The sequence below is a fragment of the Tinamus guttatus genome, unplaced genomic scaffold (genome assembly GCF_059628265.1).
Source record: "Tinamus guttatus ecotype Peru unplaced genomic scaffold, ASM5962826v1 Tinamus_guttatus_pri_ptg000652l, whole genome shotgun sequence".
NCBI classification, from domain to species: domain Eukaryota; kingdom Metazoa; phylum Chordata; class Aves; order Tinamiformes; family Tinamidae; genus Tinamus; species Tinamus guttatus.
The window spans coordinates 2,081,655-2,101,550 of NW_028289186.1; the positions used below are offsets into that span (position 1 = coordinate 2,081,655).

At 45.2% G+C, this 19,896-nt stretch overlaps 1 protein-coding gene across 4 annotated transcripts in view; it reads right to left on the reverse strand.

Moving 5' to 3' along the window:
- The window catches only part of RERE (arginine-glutamic acid dipeptide repeats), a 166,538-nt gene that overhangs the window by 89,676 nt on the left and 56,966 nt on the right, over positions 1-19,896 (reverse strand). For 3 of the 4 annotated variants that reach the window (XM_088536182.1, XM_088536184.1, XM_088536183.1), the window contains exons 2-3: positions 19,092-19,562; positions 8,506-8,576 (exon numbers count right to left, since the gene is read on the reverse strand). In XM_088536182.1, coding sequence (XP_088392308.1) covers positions 8,506-8,576; positions 19,092-19,416 — 396 coding nt within the window. In that variant the 5' untranslated portion in view covers positions 19,417-19,562. Of the gene's footprint in view, positions 1-8,505; positions 8,577-19,091; positions 19,687-19,896 lie in introns of those variants that run through there. The other variant, XM_088536185.1, reaches the window with a different exon arrangement.

Sequence of the window (19,896 nt, forward strand, 5' to 3'; positions counted from 1 at the left end):
TCCTTTTTGCACATATGGCAAGCGCATAAACACCCCCCTTGCTGTATGGCAAATACACAGATGCCTCCTCTGCTACTGCTCCTGCTGCAGTCACCTGCAAACAGCAGCCGATGGCCTTGCACGGAGCAGGAACCTTGTGCAAAACCCCCCAGTGCAGGTGAGGCTGCGCTGCAGGGCTCCCCCGCCGCTTCCTGCACGTTTTGGAAGGTGCCTTTTGCATGTTAAGTCATAAACACAGAATAAAGACTTCTGGGACGCTCACTCCTTGCAAGGCACTGGTTGGCTTCCTGCTAAAATGAGGATATGGAGCATAGGAGAGTGAGGGCAAGTGCTTAGTATTATCAGATTATTTGAAAATAAAAGCATCTCTCAGAAGCAGATATGGCCTGGAAGCCTCCACAGCAGAAGGGATGAATCACGACGCCCCCACGCTCCCCCTCATCAGTATGAGGCACGGCCAGCAACAACACCTTTAAAATTCAGTGTCATAAGAAATTAAATTCATTATTTGACCTGACAAAACCCTCGCACTGGCTGTGCCTAGTAATGAGTCCGCGTCCCGGCGCTCATGCGGGTGACGTCTGCAGCACAGTGCAAACAGCGGGCGAGGAAACGTGCAAGAGCGAGACCCCGAAGTTCAAAAACCCCTGTGCTGCCTTTGATATAAGAGGAAAGGGATTTGTAAATAGCTTTTTACAGACACCCAAGTCTTATTTCACACTGTCCAAGGTCAGAGCTTGCTGCACTGGTCCTTAGGCTGATTCCAACCTCTGTCCCAGCAAAGGGCCCCTGTAAAGCCTAAGATTATGAAATATTAACCACAACTGCCATCTTGTGGGTTTAAATGTCAAGAACTTCCAAAGAGCTCCTTGACATGAGGGTGAATTTAAGGTGCCTCTTTTCCCTCTCTCCACCCTTCTGATATTTCTATCGTGTTTACTGACCTGGGCAGTGGCAAAGGCGGTTAGGAAGTCACGGAAAGCACCTGATAACCTAAGGAGAAATACAGGGGGGCTTGTGGCTACCCCTCGCCAAGCAGCCCTTGTGCTTGGTGCATCTCCCCCACACACTATTTCCCACGCAGGAAAGGGCCTTTTCTTCCCTTCCTTTGAAAAGGTACAAAGTCATCGGTGCCACTAACATCCTGTCATCACAAACCACCATTACAATTTTGGTTGCTGAGAATTATTCTTATTTTTACTTCTTTAAAACTTCAAGAGTGCCAGAACTTTATTTTTGCGACAGATCTTTTAGCTGGATGTCTGCTTTATATTTTCTGCTGTAATCACACACAGCATTTTGTTATTTTAAAGAGGATGCCTTATAAATCAAAGGGACAGGCTCTTTGCTGCTTTGTGCAGTATCCCTTACACGAGTTACAGCAACAGACATAACACAAGTGGATGGAAGAGGAAATGCTCTGCAGGGCAATATAGCTTGTGCATTTCCCATAGGGAAAAGGTCAAGTCAAATTTATGAATTGCCTATTACAATTTTAATTCTGCATTTTTAAGGCTTAAAATGTTTAAAGAAGCAAGACACAAAGGAATAAACTTAAAGAAAAACAGAAAAGCTCTCCCTAGAAAACAGAAGACAACATTCAAACATTAAAGAATTATTTTCATTTTAAAACTGCCTAATGACCTAAAATGTATGCAGGGTGATTTAAAATTGGTCACTTTTAAGGTTTTAAGTAGGTTTTAATTTGTAAGTGTGCAGTTCAGGGCTCTGGAAGTGCCCATGGAGCGGGAAGAGGATTCCCAGAGGGGCCCCGAGCTCCCTCCGCACAGCCCATGCGGGATGTTGGTTCCCCCCTGCAGCTCCCGCCTGCCCAACGGAGCCTTTTCCATGGGATAAGTCACCCCTCCGCCGCGCAGAGGATGACACCAAGCCCGAGAGATGACCCCAAAGGTGACCAAGCACCACGCAACTCCGTGATCACGAGGACATTTTACGTTCCTTAAGGAAAACCATCTTCCAAGCGCTTTAATGAATTCTCCGCACTGACTCACGGAGCGGAACAACGTGTACGTGGAGACCTCGCGCAGCCACGAGGAATCCGCCGGCGCTCAAGTACCCCCGAATGACCAGAGAGAAAATTTCAACTTCAATAATCCTAAAGGTCAGGAGCGTTATTAAACATGACAGATGCCCTCGCTATTCAACACCAGAGGATATAGCTATATTTATTCCAACTCCAATTGCTCTTGCTACATGTAAAGCAGCAAATGTACTACTTAATACCTTTTTTATTTTTAATATAGAAATAACACATTTTTTTTCCCCCTCCTTCTTTGTGCTTTCAATATGACAACGACAGATGTATTTGGAAGCCAATTACACTCGTGCCAGTTGCTTTAGGTAGCTGGAAAGAAGACAGTGAAAAAGATGCTGAAGGCAACACTGCCCTGAGAAAGGCACTGCCACAGCTGGAATATGGACAGCCAAGTGCACGGGAGATGAATCCAGTAGTTCTTGTTTCCATGATCAAGTCACTGCAATTAAAGGTGCTCTTATATACTAATTAATGGCTACATATATCTCTCTTGGTAACACAGTATGACAACAGCAATCCTAATTAGATGTACCACCACAAGGAATATGTTTGTATTTCACCCTCTTTGTCCAGGGTCTGTTTTTGTCCTTGGCTCGCAGCCAGGTCACATTTGGGGATTTTAAGGGAATTGGTTTGGATTGTGCTTCCTTCTTAAAAAACAAAAACCCACCAAAAACCAAAAAAGCAAAGCCACCAACAAAACAGCAATTTTGCAAAACGAGCATGGGATTTCACATTCCGTCTCAGGCGAGTTCCTGTAATTCTCAGAATTCCCTTTCTCCGATTTACACAGAAGTTAGCTCTCAAAACAGCTTTACAGCAAACAGGAGCAATTTGCCAATTGAAAACAACAAGAAGCTGCAAACACTCGTGCGCAGCTCCCAGCACCGCGTTATCCCTCCGGGATCCAGGCAGGACACGGCGCGAGGGACCCCCTCCCAATACAGCCCTTCAGTTTGAAGATGTGGATTTGAATTGTAAAAATCTAGGCCATATGGAGGGGAATGGAGGAAGAGCTGGAGCTGAGCCCTAAAATTATGTACATATACTCCTAACTCCCAGCTGTTTAATCCTTGTTCTTAACAATGCTACCATCTGTTTTAAGCTCCCAAATATGACTGCTCGCTTCCTTCCAAACACGGTGTGATGATGACACGCGACATCTTAGCTCTGGATAAATTAATTTAGTTGCATTTGTGTGGGACACTATTAAAGCTACTCAGAAAAAGAAAATGGGAAAAAAAAAAAACCCCAAACCACAGAAATCCTAAGCACTCTTGATGCTTGACAAAATAATCCCGCTGATGAAATTACAGATATCTGCCGGCATCAACCAGGTCTGGCTGTAATGTGTTCACAGAACCCTGTGTGCCCTTGGAGTGCAAGAGATGTTGGTTTATCCGCTTGAAAATTGGTTTCTGCCCCTGCCTTCATATGGCATACAGCAACATAAAAAAATATTGCACTATTTTCTACTAAGTTCAAAATCCAACACCATTACGCACTAGTTACACGTCCACAGAGCAGCCGAATTCCCTTCTCTAATTCCACATTCTCATCTGAAAGACACTCCAAATGTCTTGATAATTTAACACGTGCAAGGCAAACAAATCAATTTAGCTCTTTATAAGAACAACCTGTTACTAAGGAAAGGGTTTTTCATATATATATATATGGACGTGTGAGCACACACATGTGCACTTGTGCGTGTGACAAGACCTACCCCTACCTGTCCTTGCACCACAACATAACATCCATGTGAAAATCTGAAGTGCCATCTGGACAGGAGTTAATCACAAATCTAGAGAGAAGACTGTAAAAAGGAAAGGAATTATCAAAATGGATTCATATGCATCTGGAATGATTTTAATACAAAATGCCCAGCAAATCTCCCCGCGCTGCTGACAAATCACCAGCTGAGGTAAATCCCAGATAATGAAACATTGTAAGAAAGGCTCTATTTAATAATTTAGCCCCTGTCAAGGAGTTTGTATTGATTCTTGTTTTCAGCACAGGAGAGAATGTTATCTTCAGCCTTACAGCTCAATGACAGCATCAGTGAATTTAATCACTGTGCAGCTCCTGCCATGCAATCCTTAAACTGTCACCTCTGATTCTTCATCATTCCCTGCTCCTTCCTCCAAACCCCCCTATATCCAACATTTTAATATTAATCTCCTTCCCCACACGTGCCCCACTGCAATCACAGCAGCAGCAGCAGCATTTCAAGCTGCTTCGCATTAGAGCTACCAGCCAATCTCATTTGCTGTCTATTTTTTTTATTTTAAATAATCCAGCACTCCCTCAAATGTCTCATCTGTCCATCTCTCTTATTAGCTCAGCCTGAAGAGCAACCTTATCCATGCTGAAGGTGGGACAGTCATGGGACAGAGGCTCTAGCAAAGGTTTTGAGTAGAAAGAAAATCTTTCAGGCCTTTTTGGGGGCTATAAAGGGGCAGATGAACCTAGGGAAGCCAGAATCTATATTAATCAGCATTTTTTCCACACCAAAATGGAAAGGTCAAGCAGCCTCCTAACTGGCCAGGAAAAATTAGCCACAAATTCATTCAGCTGCGGCTGAGGAACAGAACATCAATTCATCTGCAAACAGAACGAGGCTTTTAAATCCACGGGCGCTTGTGGCTCCAGAAACCTCACCCGGGGATTTGCATTCAAAAGCATCATCTCCTATAAAAGTGCACAGGGTAACAGACCTTAATTTTGAAGCCTTTTCTAAAATGCAAGACCATACGTAGGCAGCAGGCAAGGGAGAGGAAGCTTACACTGCATAGCTCAGAAAAAAAACACTATTTATTTTCATTTTTCCTCTTTATCCAGGTAAGATGCAGTACTTTGCATTTTATATCCCTTTGGATCACAGTAAAATAATCCCATAGGCCCCTATGGCCAAGGTCATCATAGCCAGATTTCCTATTACAGGGCACAAGCAGCGTTTCACAACTGTCTTTTTATGCACTTCTGCCTTTCCATCCAGACCATAAATTGTTACAAGGCCCTGGGGCAATCAAGCTGTAAACTCCATTCAAATCAGGCTTCAAGGAGAAAGCATCACAGTCAAGATGCTTCAATCAAGTAAACACACAGCACAAAGGGCAACTGCATCACAACTAATAATGTTGTCTTTTATACGGCAAATGCACCGTTTTTCCTGTTTTAAAAGCCAGGCAAGTTTCTCTCTGATGCTCCGACTCAAAGTGTAGCCCATTAGCATTTTAAATGTGACACAAAATTAAATCAAAACACGATAAATCAGAAGCATGCTGCTAAAATCCATTTGCTGGTTGGGTTCTCCCTCCCTGATTTTTTTAAGAGGAAAAAGTGAAGCCTTAAGGAGGAAATTTGGATCATTTATCAAACACCAGAAATTCTAGAAAAAGGTATAAATGACAAAATTAAAGGGCAGATTTGCATTTTTTTTAATACACTAACTGGTGCCATGGTCAGAGAGATCTTGTTAGCAGCAGCAGTTATTTGTTTCTTTTGGCTTTCAGCAATGCCCCTTTGATCATTGTTTTTGTTTATTTAGCTTCTTACCTCACTTCCACCCATTAATGTAGAAAAACAAGCATGTAGGCCTCTTGGCTGACAAGGCTTCTCTTTCTCTTTCAGTTTGGATGCTGCTTTTTTTCCCTATTTCAGAGGAGTTCTCGACTTCAGAGTTGGCCTGGAACCGCTTTTGCTTCAGTAAATTCAGAGTTTAGATGCAAAGTACCTGTAAATATTCAGCCCTGCTCCATGCCTAGCTACACTTGCAACACAGTGCTTTAATGTTTGGGAGGGAAATTAAAAATTATTCTGTTCTGCACTATGTTCTGTTTCTTTTCTTCCCAGCACTAATGCTTGGTAATCTCATTTCACTAGCTAAGTCTGCACACACTAAACCCGGGGCTCTTTACCATTTCTGGATTAAGCAGGCCCAGCTGCACAGGCAGTGGTTTGGATGCACAATAAGGTATCTAGAAGAGTAAAAAGGCAACATAAGGATAGTTTGTGGAACCCTGCAGTCTCTCCTTCCCCAGCAGCTCCGTCATTCGGCTGTGCCTGGTCCAAGTGTCTCTGCAGTTTCGCAGCTCTGGTTCCGATCAGGCTCCCTGGCCTTGGCAGCAGGTTCAATCAGTGAAATTCCCTCCATGCCAAATACTCCAGCCTGCCAGGAGATTTATGGGCCTCCCCTAGAGCCTGTTCCAAACACAGCAGAGATGACTGGTAGCCCTCTCTCAAACTATGCCTACATTTTAATCTCCAGTTAAATATATACGTATATATTTATAAATATTTATCACTGTGCTTCCTGATACTGGCACTCGATTCTTCAGAGTCTCTCACAGAATGAACGCTAAGACAGTTTGTCAAAACTGGTAAATTCCACTCTTGCCTTCCAACCCTTCCGTGGGTCTTAAACATGCTCTGAATTTCACTGAATCCTAAAAATAACACTGCACAAGAAAGGAATTAGGTCTTTGTAGGAGCAGGAGCTATTCAGTCAAGTGTCTTTCTGCAGAAAGCCTAAATGCAGGCTTCCTTACCAAGACTTTGCTGGGGAGCTTCAGCTGCCACAAACGGCTAATGGATCTTCCATTGATATTTGGCACCCCTGCACTGATAAAAAAAATCCTCTTTGTACGAGTTGAGTTAGAGTCACACGCTATGGGCACGGGGAACATCCCTGGCAACTCTTGTGTTTGCTCCTCCAACCGTTGCGCCCTCTCCCCTTCGCCTGCTCTCAGCGCGAGCGCCCAGCACGTCTGCAGGCAGCTCTCCCAAAGCTGCACAACGTGGAAAAGCCTCCCAGGACAGGAGGTTTCCAAGCCTCACCTCAGCCTCCAAGAGCAGCAGATAAATCCGCGCTCCAGGCGGAACAGGCCCGGGCTGTGAATCATTAAATGTGTGTTACAGACATTGCTCCTAAATAAACACAAAGAGGAAACCTTGCGAAAGCCAATGCACATTCAGAAGGCTTTAGGGGAAGGAGCAATTACTCCCAATAATTAGCTTTCTTGCTAACGTTTGACACTAGTAAGAAAAAAGCGTTGCTGTGAACCACCTTGGCTTCCTGCAGAGGGAACTCACCCCTTCCTCGCGTGCTCACCCGGACACCTGCGCGGTCCCCAAGCCACCCCAGGGCTCGGAGCTTCCTCCTGCTCCCTTCCCCGCTCTTCCGCGCGAGGCTCCGGCTCGGCGGGGCCTTCCCTGCTCTTAGGGGCGCAGGCAGAGCCGACGGGCGCTCGTCCTCACGGAGCCACGGGCGATGAGGGCTGCAGGGGACCCCGGAGGCCTGGGGCACATTACACAGCACCGCATCCGCGCGGGGTTTGTCTGCACTTGTGCCCCCAGCGTTAACACAGCCCCTGGTTCCTCCACTCTGAGCCTATCAACTCTGCCCATGAACTACAGGGGTATCTTCCACCTGAAGAAACCACCCAAAAATTCCCAGGAAAAGCTATGAAAACACGCTGCACTACACATCCCACGTAGTTTTGCAGACAGCTTTAATGCGCTGTTCTAGACTAATACCTACAACAGAAGCTTCAGTTTTTACTGCTGTTAATACCCTGAGCAATTAATGTATCTCAGCAGGAGCTTCTGCCCAGAATGGCAACTACCACATTGTAATTCAGTATTTCATGAGAGATTCCCTTCAAATACAAAAGCACCTGCTAACGTGCAAAGTACAAATGTGCCTTAATGCATTGTTAGAATCCACCAGCTAAAAACCCAGCGACTCCATTAAAAATGAAGAAAAATTCTTTTCCACAGTGGATTGTTATTATTCAAGGCAGCAAATATGGAAACAAGAAGCTGCTCAAGAAGTGAGAGCTACCAAGATTTCTGAGACCACAAAGATATCCAAGAAAAATCACCTGCAAAAGTATGAAAACCAGATAGAGAACAAGCACTAGCACGGACATCAGTACTGAAGAACATTAACATGACAGCATAAAGCAGCATGTTCTCCTTCACTGCTCACAAAAATGGGGAAGAATTGAGCAAGAAAGCTAGAAGAAAGATGTATTTTGATAGCAACAGCTTGTGGGTAGATCTACACTATCAGACTATATACTAATAAGGCCAGACCTGCAGTGAAGCACCAACAGCAGGAAGATCCATAGTAAAAGTTTTTTCAAATATCCTGCTTCTGTGGAAAAGCTGTGAACCTACCGTGCCGTTACTTCCCCTAAAACACACCAAGTGACTATTTGTGTGGATTACAAACCTTGTGAGATGACAACTGCCAACTTGATGGCTCAGTTAACCAGCACCCTCCACCTACACTAGGAGAGGTCTCTGCCCCAACAGCAGAGCAGCTGCCGCTGCCAAAGTCCAGGTTTACTCGGAAGAAGCTCCAGGAAGAAACGCTCAGAAACGCGAGCACCTCCGTGGAGAACAGGGGGAAAGGAGAAGGGGGAAGACGTGAAAATTGTCCTTACCAGTTTGAAGTCTTGAATGCTGCAGATGAAATATGGGGTATTCGGCCGGCGACTTTCAATATATACGCAATCTTTAAAAAACAAGATTTTAAAATAATGGAAATTAACTTCTGTTCTGCAAAGTAAGAGCATAAAAAAAAGCAGGTAAATTAAAAAAAAAAAAAAGCCTAAGCTTAGAAAGAGCCACCATGTTCATTTGCATAGCATGTGTAATTTATTCCAAGTATGATCTAAAAACAGAAACTAGATGCTTTATGATGATAAATAACTGAATTGGCTGCATAAAAATCAACTTTGATTCGAATAGACATTTTGCCAGAAAAACAAAGCAACTCATACAAGACTCTTCTTAATTGAGTTAATAAAATGACCAGGTCACAACCTCTGAACCAGACCAAAGTAAGGCAGGAAACTAATCGAATCTCTTGTGGTTAACTTGCTATTAAGAACCCAACGCTAACATATTTTCTCTTCTAATTGTAAAGAAAATCAAGGGAACCAATCGGAGATGGAATGCAGCAAACTGAATCGGATTTGCCCCCGGGAAAAACTGCGCTTTCTCAAATTACATTTGACATGACAGAAGACACGTAATTACTTTTGTTTGGTTTTGACAACTGGACTCTACAAGGTTGCTGTAAAATAAGGTGTGTTGTATTAAGAACGGTCTTGGCAACAATTGCAGCAGAAGTGGTGCCTCGGAATAAAACCTACAGCATGAATGGGAAAGAAGAGCCTGATTAACAATAATGACCTTCGAAAGCAGAAAGCGCACACACGACTCGCCAGAAGGCAGAGATGCTGCTCCCAAAGGCAAGCAAATATTTAATGGAGTGTTATTATGCTCTGCTTTTTTATATCCACATAGATAACTGCTATTCAGAAGACAAAGCCTGAAAACTTCAGCTCTTGCAGGAATGATTGTCCATTAGCACGAATACTCCGATGGAAAAAGCCTTATAAAACCCTATGCATTGCAAAATATTGTTCTACGCGATGTTTTGCAAACTTGAATGCTCTTCCAAAAAGGCAAGTGCTTCTTACGCTCCATAAAGAACACGAAGAGTGCACTACCATCGTTTATACTGACAAAACGTATTTCTAAGGGGGAACTGTCCATATGTATTATGTATATACAGATACATGCAGGCCTTCCATTTGTGCTGTGCCAGCAGGGTGCCCTCCCGCTTTGCCAAGGTTTCCTCCAACCCCGAGCGCAGGGGGAAGCCTTGGGAGGCAGGAGCTTGTGCCTCAGATGGAGTAAACCACATGCAAAACCTCCACATCCTCCCTGTCCATCAAATCAGTACTTTTCTCACCCTGAGACCCTGACAGCAGGGCAGTATCTGTTTTCCCTCAGCCAGAAATTCCTCCCAACACACTTGTCTCAAAGCAGGCCCGCTAAACAGGATAGTTAAATTACGTGCTCAGTGGAAGGGATTCAGAAGCAAATATTCCCCAGTCATGCCGAGCCACGGCTTCAACCCAGGCTGCAAGAGATTCTGGTCTTTGGGAGGTTACAAATCAGGTTGGTGTCAGAGCACATCAGGATCAAAGGGAGGCGGAAGGTCACCTTGGCCGCGGCGCCGGGAGCAGCAATCCCGCCGGCACGCGGAGCGCGCGGCCCCGCTCCCGGAGAGCCGGCACGGAAAAGGGCCCAGAGCAGCCACTGCCACCAGGAGCTCCATCCCGGGGCACGGCCCAAAAACACCTGGGACAACCCCCTTCCCACCTTGGAAGGGTTTAGCATCAATCTTGTCAGTATAAATTCAGGTAGGTAGGGCAGGTACAGCAATTTAACTCCACGGAAGCACTCCCAGACGGAGATACACAACCCGCGGGATTTTCTGAGCATCTCAGTTTTGCAAGCGTCGTTTAGTGAATGCTCCACCAGGCAAGCAGCGAGGATCCCTCCGAAACCATCCCAAATTAAACACCTGGCTGCCGGCGGTCCGGGCCACCAACATGCCATCCCGCTAGGACGGCTCCAAAGCAAGAGAGAACAGAAAACAATAAGAGAACAAGTTAATCCAGGTGCAGAGCAATGCCACTTAAGATCAAAATTGGAAAAACACCCAAAGGAGAACTGTTATGGATGCATCCACAGCAGCTACTTAAACCTCCCCATAAAGACAATTACTTTCTTTTACCAGAGACGCAAAATACAAATATGCCAATTTAAAAACAGCTCCTGTGTGGACCCAAGCCACATAAAAATTTCCCAACAAAACAAATCTGTGCGGATGAGGCTTGTGGCCCATGAAAAACACCGAAATGAGCTAGCTGTACCAAATGCCTTCTTGTCCCCATGCTTAGTACATAGCAAGGTGCTACTGCATCCTTTTTCCATTGACTCTACATTTCTGTAACATTGCAGCTCACCAGATCGTGTTATGTAACATAATGACATTAGGTAACGACACATTACCTAATTACCTAGCTCTAATTTTAAAAATTAGAGCTCAAGCAAAAAGCTTAAAGACCTTCTGGTGAAAAAAAGCACATCGCATTTGCAGCACATGAACTTCAGCACGGGAAAAGGGCACTGTGTGTGGGAAGCATCTTCACAGCAAAGGCTCGTTTGGGTTTTAGTTGATTAATCAACACCTGCAGCATCCAAGCGTGCAGCACCTTGGGCTCTGCACAGCGTGCTGAAAAAACGGTGACATCCAAGTGCCCAGTGTATCCTTCTGAAGACAAAGACCGTCTTCACACGTTTCTATTTTGCACGCACGTATTAACAACTGGAAAATCACATTATTGCCTCTATTTTCAAGCGGTTGGCAAACTCCAGCAGACCTCTAACTACAACCCACTGGTATGGAGCTTTAGTAAGGAGCGAGAAACCCGAGCAGAGACGCACTGGGAATGCCAGCTCTGCGGTTTTGAGCACTAAGGCACCGTCCCTGACAGGTAGGGCCGTGTCTCCGGCTGACACCAAACAAATTGCCAGCCTGATCTTTCCGTGTCACTTCCCGCTGAGCCGATTACAAGCGGCGCTGCCGACTGACTCCTTGTCAGGAACCAGCGCGCGAGCCCCGCTCCGCAGTGAAGAGCTCAGCCAATTTCCTGGGCTCATCTGGAGCGCGCAGGAACATTCCCGACACCCGGACCACGGGTCTTATCTGCCAAATGATTTTATTATGAAGTGGTATCAGAGCGAGCCCATTTCCTTTAAAGGTTTCTGCTGCTGTTTAATGGACTGCCTGTATAATTTAGATTTCAGCTATTTAAACTCATCGAAGCCTGGCTTCTGATTGTACAGTAAATGGAACATATTTCTATTGAACAGAATTAATGACAGTTAATTGTACTCTGCAGATCTCAGTTTTATAAGAGAAACTGTTCTGCCATTTGGGCACCAAGCTACATGACTCCTCACACCAATTACTTTTCCACATTGGATCACAGCACTTCATACAGCTCCTCTTGCAAGATGCATCCTTTTATACATACATATATATATGTATGTATGTACAGACACACACAGCTTACAATTTGGACTCAAAAATCCAATTTTCTTACAAAAAGTGGCGCGCTACCAAAAAACACCCCAACTTAAGCAAAGAAGTTGTAGATACTCAGCCGCTAAAGCATCCTGTTTTAAAAGTGATTTTCTTATTCAACTAAAAACATGAAAGGGAAGGAAGGTGGGGAAGGAAGGAAGGAAGAAAGAGGGCAATCTGCTGAAAAAGGCTAATTTCTGAAGTCATCAGCTTAGGACCTTCTCCTTCAGCAGCAGATCAAGCCCAGTGCACGCGCGTCCCTTACAACGGTCTTGTCTGATTCGGTCTGTCTGATTTTCAAGGATTCTGCACACATTTGAAGAGAGATGCAGCATTTAGAATGGTTTTCTCTGATATTTTCCAAAATCTGAGCTTGTTTTTGCATCCTACTGTACTTTTATGGAAATCAAATATTCCATTTGCCTAATTTCACACTAGCCTTCCGCATGTGCCCTATGGACGAGCTTCCATCTCGTTACGTTCATCTGCTGCAAAAGTAATTCCCTGCTGCGGCCTGCAAAACCAGTCATATCTGTGTTCCCCAATTACTTAGGGTAATTAAACCACAAATTTCCAATTATAGCTGCCAGAGTCACCAAGAACACATTGATAACGCGTCACCTAAAGCTCCGCATTCACCCTATAGCAGCTCAAAAACACCACAGCTTTACAATATATTCTTTATTTCTCATGTACCCAACGTCCACAACCCCGGACGCCCAGGCCCCCGCCTTGCACTCATCTCCCCAGTGTTATTCCTCATAATTTAAACACAAAAGCCAGCCCCAAGGCGGGGAATCCGTTTACAAGATGAGCCCTAACGATGTGCACTCAGGGAGCCTCCATCTGTCCAACAGCAAGTGCTGCCCGTGCGCACGGTGACGCGGCCGCGTCCGCAGCACCTCCAGGAGGGAACACGGTGCCCGCTGTCATTTCATTATCTCGTCCCCCAAATATTACACATTTATTCGCCTCTTTTCTTAAGGAGGCACCTCATGAAATCTCAAATGCCAAGAATAAAAACAAATTAAAACCAACGCTGCAAAGAGAAAGAATCCCAGAGCAAAGAACACCAGTAACAGCGATTTTAAGCGCATTTGGAAACATCACAGGTCTCTACAGATTTCCATCAGCTTCAAAGACAGACCTCCTGGGACATCCTGCACGCTGCCTGTTGACCTTCCTGCCGCGGATTAAAGCTCATATATTAATACAGGCCTTCTCTCTATTTCTACCCCTTAATTATTAAAAGAATAATACATAAAAAATGCATTTTTCTTTCCACTGAAATAGTCTTTAAGGTAATCTCTTCCTTTAAGGGCGACTGCAATGAGCCTTCCTTGTCACTGCTCACATACGCAGAGAGGTTGGAAACACGGCAGTACCAATGTGGGCAAGGATGGAAATTTCCACCCTGGGCAGCAGTTCTGGGGTATTCCTGTGTGCAGCTCCCAAAGTCTGGCCCTGAATATCTGACTATTCCAGGGATCTCACTGCATCATGGGAACAGTCTGCTCAGAGAGCTCCCAAAATTAAGATACGTATCTGGAACAAATAACCCCCTTACACCCCTTCCTTTAGCTCACACATAAAGAGCAAATTTTGCACATTTCTAGAACAGAACTTCTTCCATTTAATAGGCATTTTTGGAATTTCAACAGCCTTAAAAACAAGTACACACCCCCTTGTCTGTGCTACAAGTCCTATAGGAAACCTGTGTTTATATTCTGTATACTTTACGATTTAATTCTGGCACGTCCACCTTTCTCAGCTGTGAAGCTGTCAGAATAAATAGGGCACTATCTGGAAGGAGGACAAACCCACAGGTCAACATCCAAACAAGTCAATGACTGTCAGGGAGGGAGCCAAATTCCTGCATTTCTATTTCATTAATATTCTCCAAGCTAAATACCACTATACCACTAAACAGAGCTGCTTCCTCTATTCACTTTGATACAGGAGCTTTTTATAGAACACATGGAGAATTCCGGATTCAAGTAACTTTTGCAGCAATTTCCTCTGTTACAATAACACGAAGCATCTTGGCACAGTTAGGAAAAGGGGAACCTTTAACTATTATTTGGGCCAACTAATAGAAAATTACAGAACTTCTAGCAGCTGAGTGTTGCATCCCCTTTGCTTAAATATGTATTGTTGGAAGGAAAGAAGCCCTCAGTGCCAAAGCCTCCCTCCTCTTTGGCAGCACGTGCAGTACGAAACAACAGGGTCACTGCAGCGAGAGGACAAAGTTGGCAGCAAACCCACGAGTCCTAGAACTTGTCCCAACCTACCTAGAAGTACCCAGAGATCTTCCTTAACAGCCTAAGGAGCTTGGAGGATCTATCCCAAACAAGGGCAGGCCTCGAGCCTTGGAGAATCACCTCCACGCTGCATTTTCAAATGTACAATGATATTTAAGAGGATTATTATAAAACAAGCACCAGCCAAGGCAGGCAGGAGGAAATATTTTAATGTCCTTAGCTTCAAGGTCACTTTTGGTCTTATATCAAATTATGGAGAATGGTCAGTGTTTAGAAGGAACTTCCAAAAAACATACCGAATGGGGGGGAAAAAAGAAAAAAAGGACCCAAGAATTCTCCAAATTGAGATTCTGTAAAAACAACCTGCTCCCAGGCTCATTAAGCAGCTTTCCCTGCTCATAACACTCGGAGGCTGACACGGTGCCCTCTCTCAAGAGCTGTGTAAATAAAAACCTCCCGGCTCCTGCAAGCATTTGAACAACCTCGGCCGAATGAATTCCGAACCCTGCTCCAGAAGGGCTGCGCTGCAAGCTGCATCCCCCGGCCTCCCGCTGCACCCTGCAGCCCCTGCCTCAACAGGGTCGGCCCGTGCACGTGGCACTGGATGGCCCCGGAGCAAAACGCTGCGGTCCCTCACGGCACCGGCACGGCAGGGACACGGCCCAGGGGGGTCCCCTTCGCCGTCCTGCCCAGCAGGGAGCTGCAGGACGGGCTCTTCCCGCATCCCGGGCTCGGCATCCCCGTTCTCCCGGAGAAGCGCTTTACCTTCCGTTACCTCCTGCTAATGCCTCTTGCTGATTTGCTGTTTATGTATCTACTGATGTCACTGTAGAAACAGATCCTCCTAAATCCTTCTAATCCCCGCAGATCCTTTTAAATGTTTCTACATAGACAGAGCAAACAACACTGTCCTCATTTCCAGATGACATATCAAGTCATCCGTTTTCCTGGGGCTCCAAATCAACTTAGACTTTCATCCAACCGTGCTGTTCCAGGCCAGCATTGCCAGTGTCATCGCTGAGCCGTTACAGTCCTCTCAGCAGCAATAATATTAAGTTCTGGGCTTTTGTAACACTCCTTCCTGGCTTGCTGTACAGGCTGGGGGAAGGCAGGGATCGTGCAGCTTCTTGCAGCATTAAAGGAAGGCCAGAACTGGGGGAGCAAAAAGGAAGGGGACAACGAAAGGATCCCCAGAATCATCTGCTACTTCCATACGCGCATTCCTGCTATGTCAATTTTCAAGACTGTTAACTCCTTCACTTCATAAAAGGGGTAACTCCATAAACTGCATGAAACCAATATATTGGATACTGAAAATTGCCATGCTGAAGGAGCAGCTGAAGATAAACAAGGAAAACGTCTCCACACCTCAGCCTCTTCTAAGGCTTTAAGCCTGCTGCTGCCCTCTAGAACAGGGAGGCACGAGGTTTTCGGGAATACCACAATTCCCACCTTCCTCTGCCAGTCCTTGGACATCTCCATGAAAGCTGCAGGCAGTGCATTTAGTTTTCCATCACAGAGCTCCTTTTTCCAGGCAGAAAGGTTAGTGTCCCAATCATTTCTCCCGAGAGGGCCTGTGCAGGATGCCCCGCATGGCTCAGGAGCCCGGGAGCAGCCGAGCTCTTGGAAGGGTCCCCTCGCTCCCCGCGGCCAGGACGAGGGCCGACAGCTGCCTCGTGCACTCCATGGAGCTCCAGCAAATCCTCCAGCCCGACCACCTCACCCAAACAACAGATGTTGTTGGAAGGCCTGGCTTGCGCAGCACAATATCGAGCTATTCGCTTTACTTACAGTCTGCCAGTCAAATAATCGAATGGCAAAAAAACCCTGCAAAACAAAAACACAACCGGAGAGCCTGGGAAAACACCCACACGAGCAGGAGCCGTGTGGCAAGCACGGCACGTATGGGCACAAACCATATGAAGTCAACCCTATGCAAACGGTGCGGGAGCTTGGCAGGAACCTGCAGGGTAGAAGGGTGTCCATCTGCACTGGAAATGGAAGTTCTGCAGAAAACAATTAGCAGAATAGAAAAGGGGGAAAACAGTCTTGATGAAACCTTGCACAGTAAATAAACCACCATAAAGATGACTATAAACAAAGCTGAATAGACGTTGTGCTTGAAACTATGGTTACATTCATTATATCCATGGAAATTAAAAGCAGTATGCGCACGGTTACAATATGCTGGAGCCTTTATTCTGAAAATTTTCCAAGGATCTTCATTATTGATTTATTTACCATTACTCACATGTAGTTATTCAGCTTAGCACAAGGAAGATCAAGAGCTGGACTAAGTGCTGAACAGCAAATGTGACAGACAGATTTTGGCCAAGGATTTTATAGTTAAAGAGAGACCTACGGACTTCTAACATTTGTCCAGATAATTGTCCAAATCTGTATTTTATCAGACAAAAATCTTTAAGGGATGGAATCAAACAAATGAAAAGGATTTCCTTTCCTTGAAGCCTGAAAGATGTAAGCTGAAGATAGCTATCCATTTTGAACACACCTTTAGCTTTCATCTTTCTAAATCCTTGCTGTGCAAGTTTCATTAATTTAAACTCTCTTAATCCCTCTTAAACTTTATGTAATGCATACCCTACCCTACAGCTACATCTCCCTACATCGAACCTAGCTGTTAAATGAAGTAAAATTTATTTTGCAATAGATGCTAGAAAACTTTTGGAATACACTATGCACTACAACGTGGCCCATCCTGCCCTGACGTCTTTTAAGGTTCTCTCCTGCTGATTCTCGGGCAGAAAGGGTGAAAACTGGGCATAAAAGCTTCCCTCCCACATATTTAGATCCTTCTCGTGACTTAGTTTCTTTTTTTTTTTTTTTTTTTGCCAAGATAATGATTTTTGGGGGGTATGCGAGTCAGAAGAGCTGCCCTGCTCTAGATTACAAAGCAATAAATCTAACCGGGATATAGCAAGGGCTGGCTCCACTCAATAGCAGCTGCTTTTCCCTAAGGACTTACAGCACGTGTAACCACAAAGCTGGGGTGGTTTTTTTTTTTTTGGTTATTGAAAGTTCATCACTTGACCAAAGCACAACATAAATATAGCACCAATTCCTGCTGCTCTGCAGTGCACCCAAATACACGAGCGCTCCTCCGCGCGCTGCAGCAGCTGGGCCGAGCGGGCGACTTCTCCAGCTACGACAGAAGCAACGAGAGCACAGAAATCATCATCCACCCTGATTCGAAGCCAAGCCTCTCCGTGCCGAACGCCGCAGTATCACGGCGTACCACCGGGCCCACACAACAGCTGTTCTCAACATACTCGAAGTGTTTTTCATCCTCTGACACTGAAAATGAGGCTGCCCCAGAGCTGACCCTCCGCCAGCCCGTTCCCTATTACTCACTGCGAGTCTGAGCACGAGGAAACCCGGGCTTGGGAACGGCGTGAAATTTCCAGTGCTTGAAATGACATTATGTCCTCTCTAACACAAGCTGATAGATCTGTACGAAAAAAATATCCTGCAACTGCTGCACAGAACCAAGAAGGAAAAATATACCTCCAAAATCAGTATTATTTTAGCCCAGTCTAGAGCTGTACCGCCAACCTGAATCTGGAGCCAATGGTGTCGACATAGGCACACACAATGAGCACTTTTAAAGCATTTCTAGTTGCAACACCTGGAGGTGGCAACAAGCCCATTGAGCTCTTTTACATCTGCATCTGCACAATGAAATTTTAGCACTTAAAAAATGCAACGCTTCATAGGAAACAAGACAAGTTTTTCCACTGCTAGTTTCCATGGATTTTATTTGGATGCATCTTTGTTTTGCTCCAGCAGCGTTTCTATAGCACACTGATCATTTCACAGAAAATGCTATGTAAAAATACCAGGGCCCCTAAGCCAGTGCTTTGATAACTAAAGCCAAAGAAAACTCTATCTTGTGGTGCAACAAACGATTGCAGCCAGTCCTTCTAAAGACTGTGTAAATGTAGGTTCTTATTCAGAAACAAGGAACACCGTCAATGGGATAATCCCCGCGATTCTCAAGTACAACTTCATCCTGAGGAAGCAAGTTGGCAGGCAGAATATCACCCGTTAGACCTTGAAATCTTCAACGAGACCCTGAAATACCTCAGGGAAACCTTGCAAGAATTAAGTGGCCCCAGAGACCCTACTCTGCCCCCAAAGCACCCAGCCACATGCCACCTTCACTGCTAACGAGAAGTTGTGTTAACATTGCTGGCTTTGACCAAGAGCTAAACTGCAGTGCACAGACATTAAGTGATCAGCTGGCTATTAACAAGAAAAAAAAGACATTAATGGCATAGTAGCTATGAGATCTTAAGTCGCCTTTGCGCTGTTAAAAACAGGAGATAAGGTCTACAAAGAAATCAGATTCACAGACATATCAGGAAAGTTGGAAGAGACTTGCACGCACTCTAGCCCAACGCAGGCGCAGTTTCCAAGTCAGACTGACCAAGTTGCTCTGCACCTTGTCCAGGTTCATCTTGAAAACCTCAGGGACACAGATCCCCCCACGCTCCACAGTTAATGAACACAGTGCAAACAAAAGGGGTGGCTCTTTTTTAAAGGGGAATCTAAGTTAATTCCAACAAACACAAAGAAATGACAATGTGCAGTCCAAGCTTTGCATGCACGTTCACCTTGTCCTCAAAGGAAGTGTGGAAACCCACCCACAAGAAAAGCATCATGTAAATTAATCATCAAAAATGAGTCATCTAAATCATCATCTAAATTAACAGCTAGGCCATTGCTGGCTGCAGCCAGCTAGCGGGTAGCTCAGGGGCACAGCTACCTGCAAAGGAAACACAGCAGAGGGGTTTCTTACCTCCGGGCCTGTACACAACATCATCTTCTGTGATAAACGACGTTATTTCACCATTGTCTGTTCTCTCGTATCGGGACTTCTTCTTGGGCGGTTTCTTTTTATTTTTCTTCGTGGACTCCTCCGTGGTGGCGCTGTTGTTGTCATTGTCCTCGTCTTCGCTGTGGTCACTCTCCGCATAGTTCTTGGCGCCTCCTTCCAAGGTACAGCTCCGCCGAGGGCGCGAGTTTTCGCTCTCCCTCGCTTTGTCTCTCTTGTCTCGCTCCTTGTCCCGGTCCCTGTCCCTATCCTTCTCCTTGTCTTTGTCTTTCTCTTTGTCTGCTGTCATGATTCGCCACGTGCCTTCTTCTGTCCTCTCACGGCTGGGCCTCCGTGAAAGGTAGACAGTGAGCCTGGGCTTCAGTCTTCTGAATTTCTCACTCAAATCCAGGAAAAATTCAACCACTCCAACAACCCCAGCGTTTTAGTATGGCTCTTGAAGAGTGAGGGCAGTAAAGAGGAAAAAAAGAGAGGGAAAAAAAAAAGCCCATGTTAATATCAGCAATTGTTTCAATTTCTCAAGCTAAAAGACTACTCACATCTACCCACAAATAGAAACAAAAAACACACCCTTATGTGACTCAGTATGAAATACACAGGACTGTGAAACACAGAACAGTCCTTTAAAGCACTTGCACAAATGAAATGTTCAAACACTTTACATAGACTTTGGAAGCTATCACCATCCACAGAAAGATCTCGTAACTTCCTTGAGAAATACACTCAGGAATTCTTTTGCCCACTACAGAAACCCAATCACTTGTGGAGC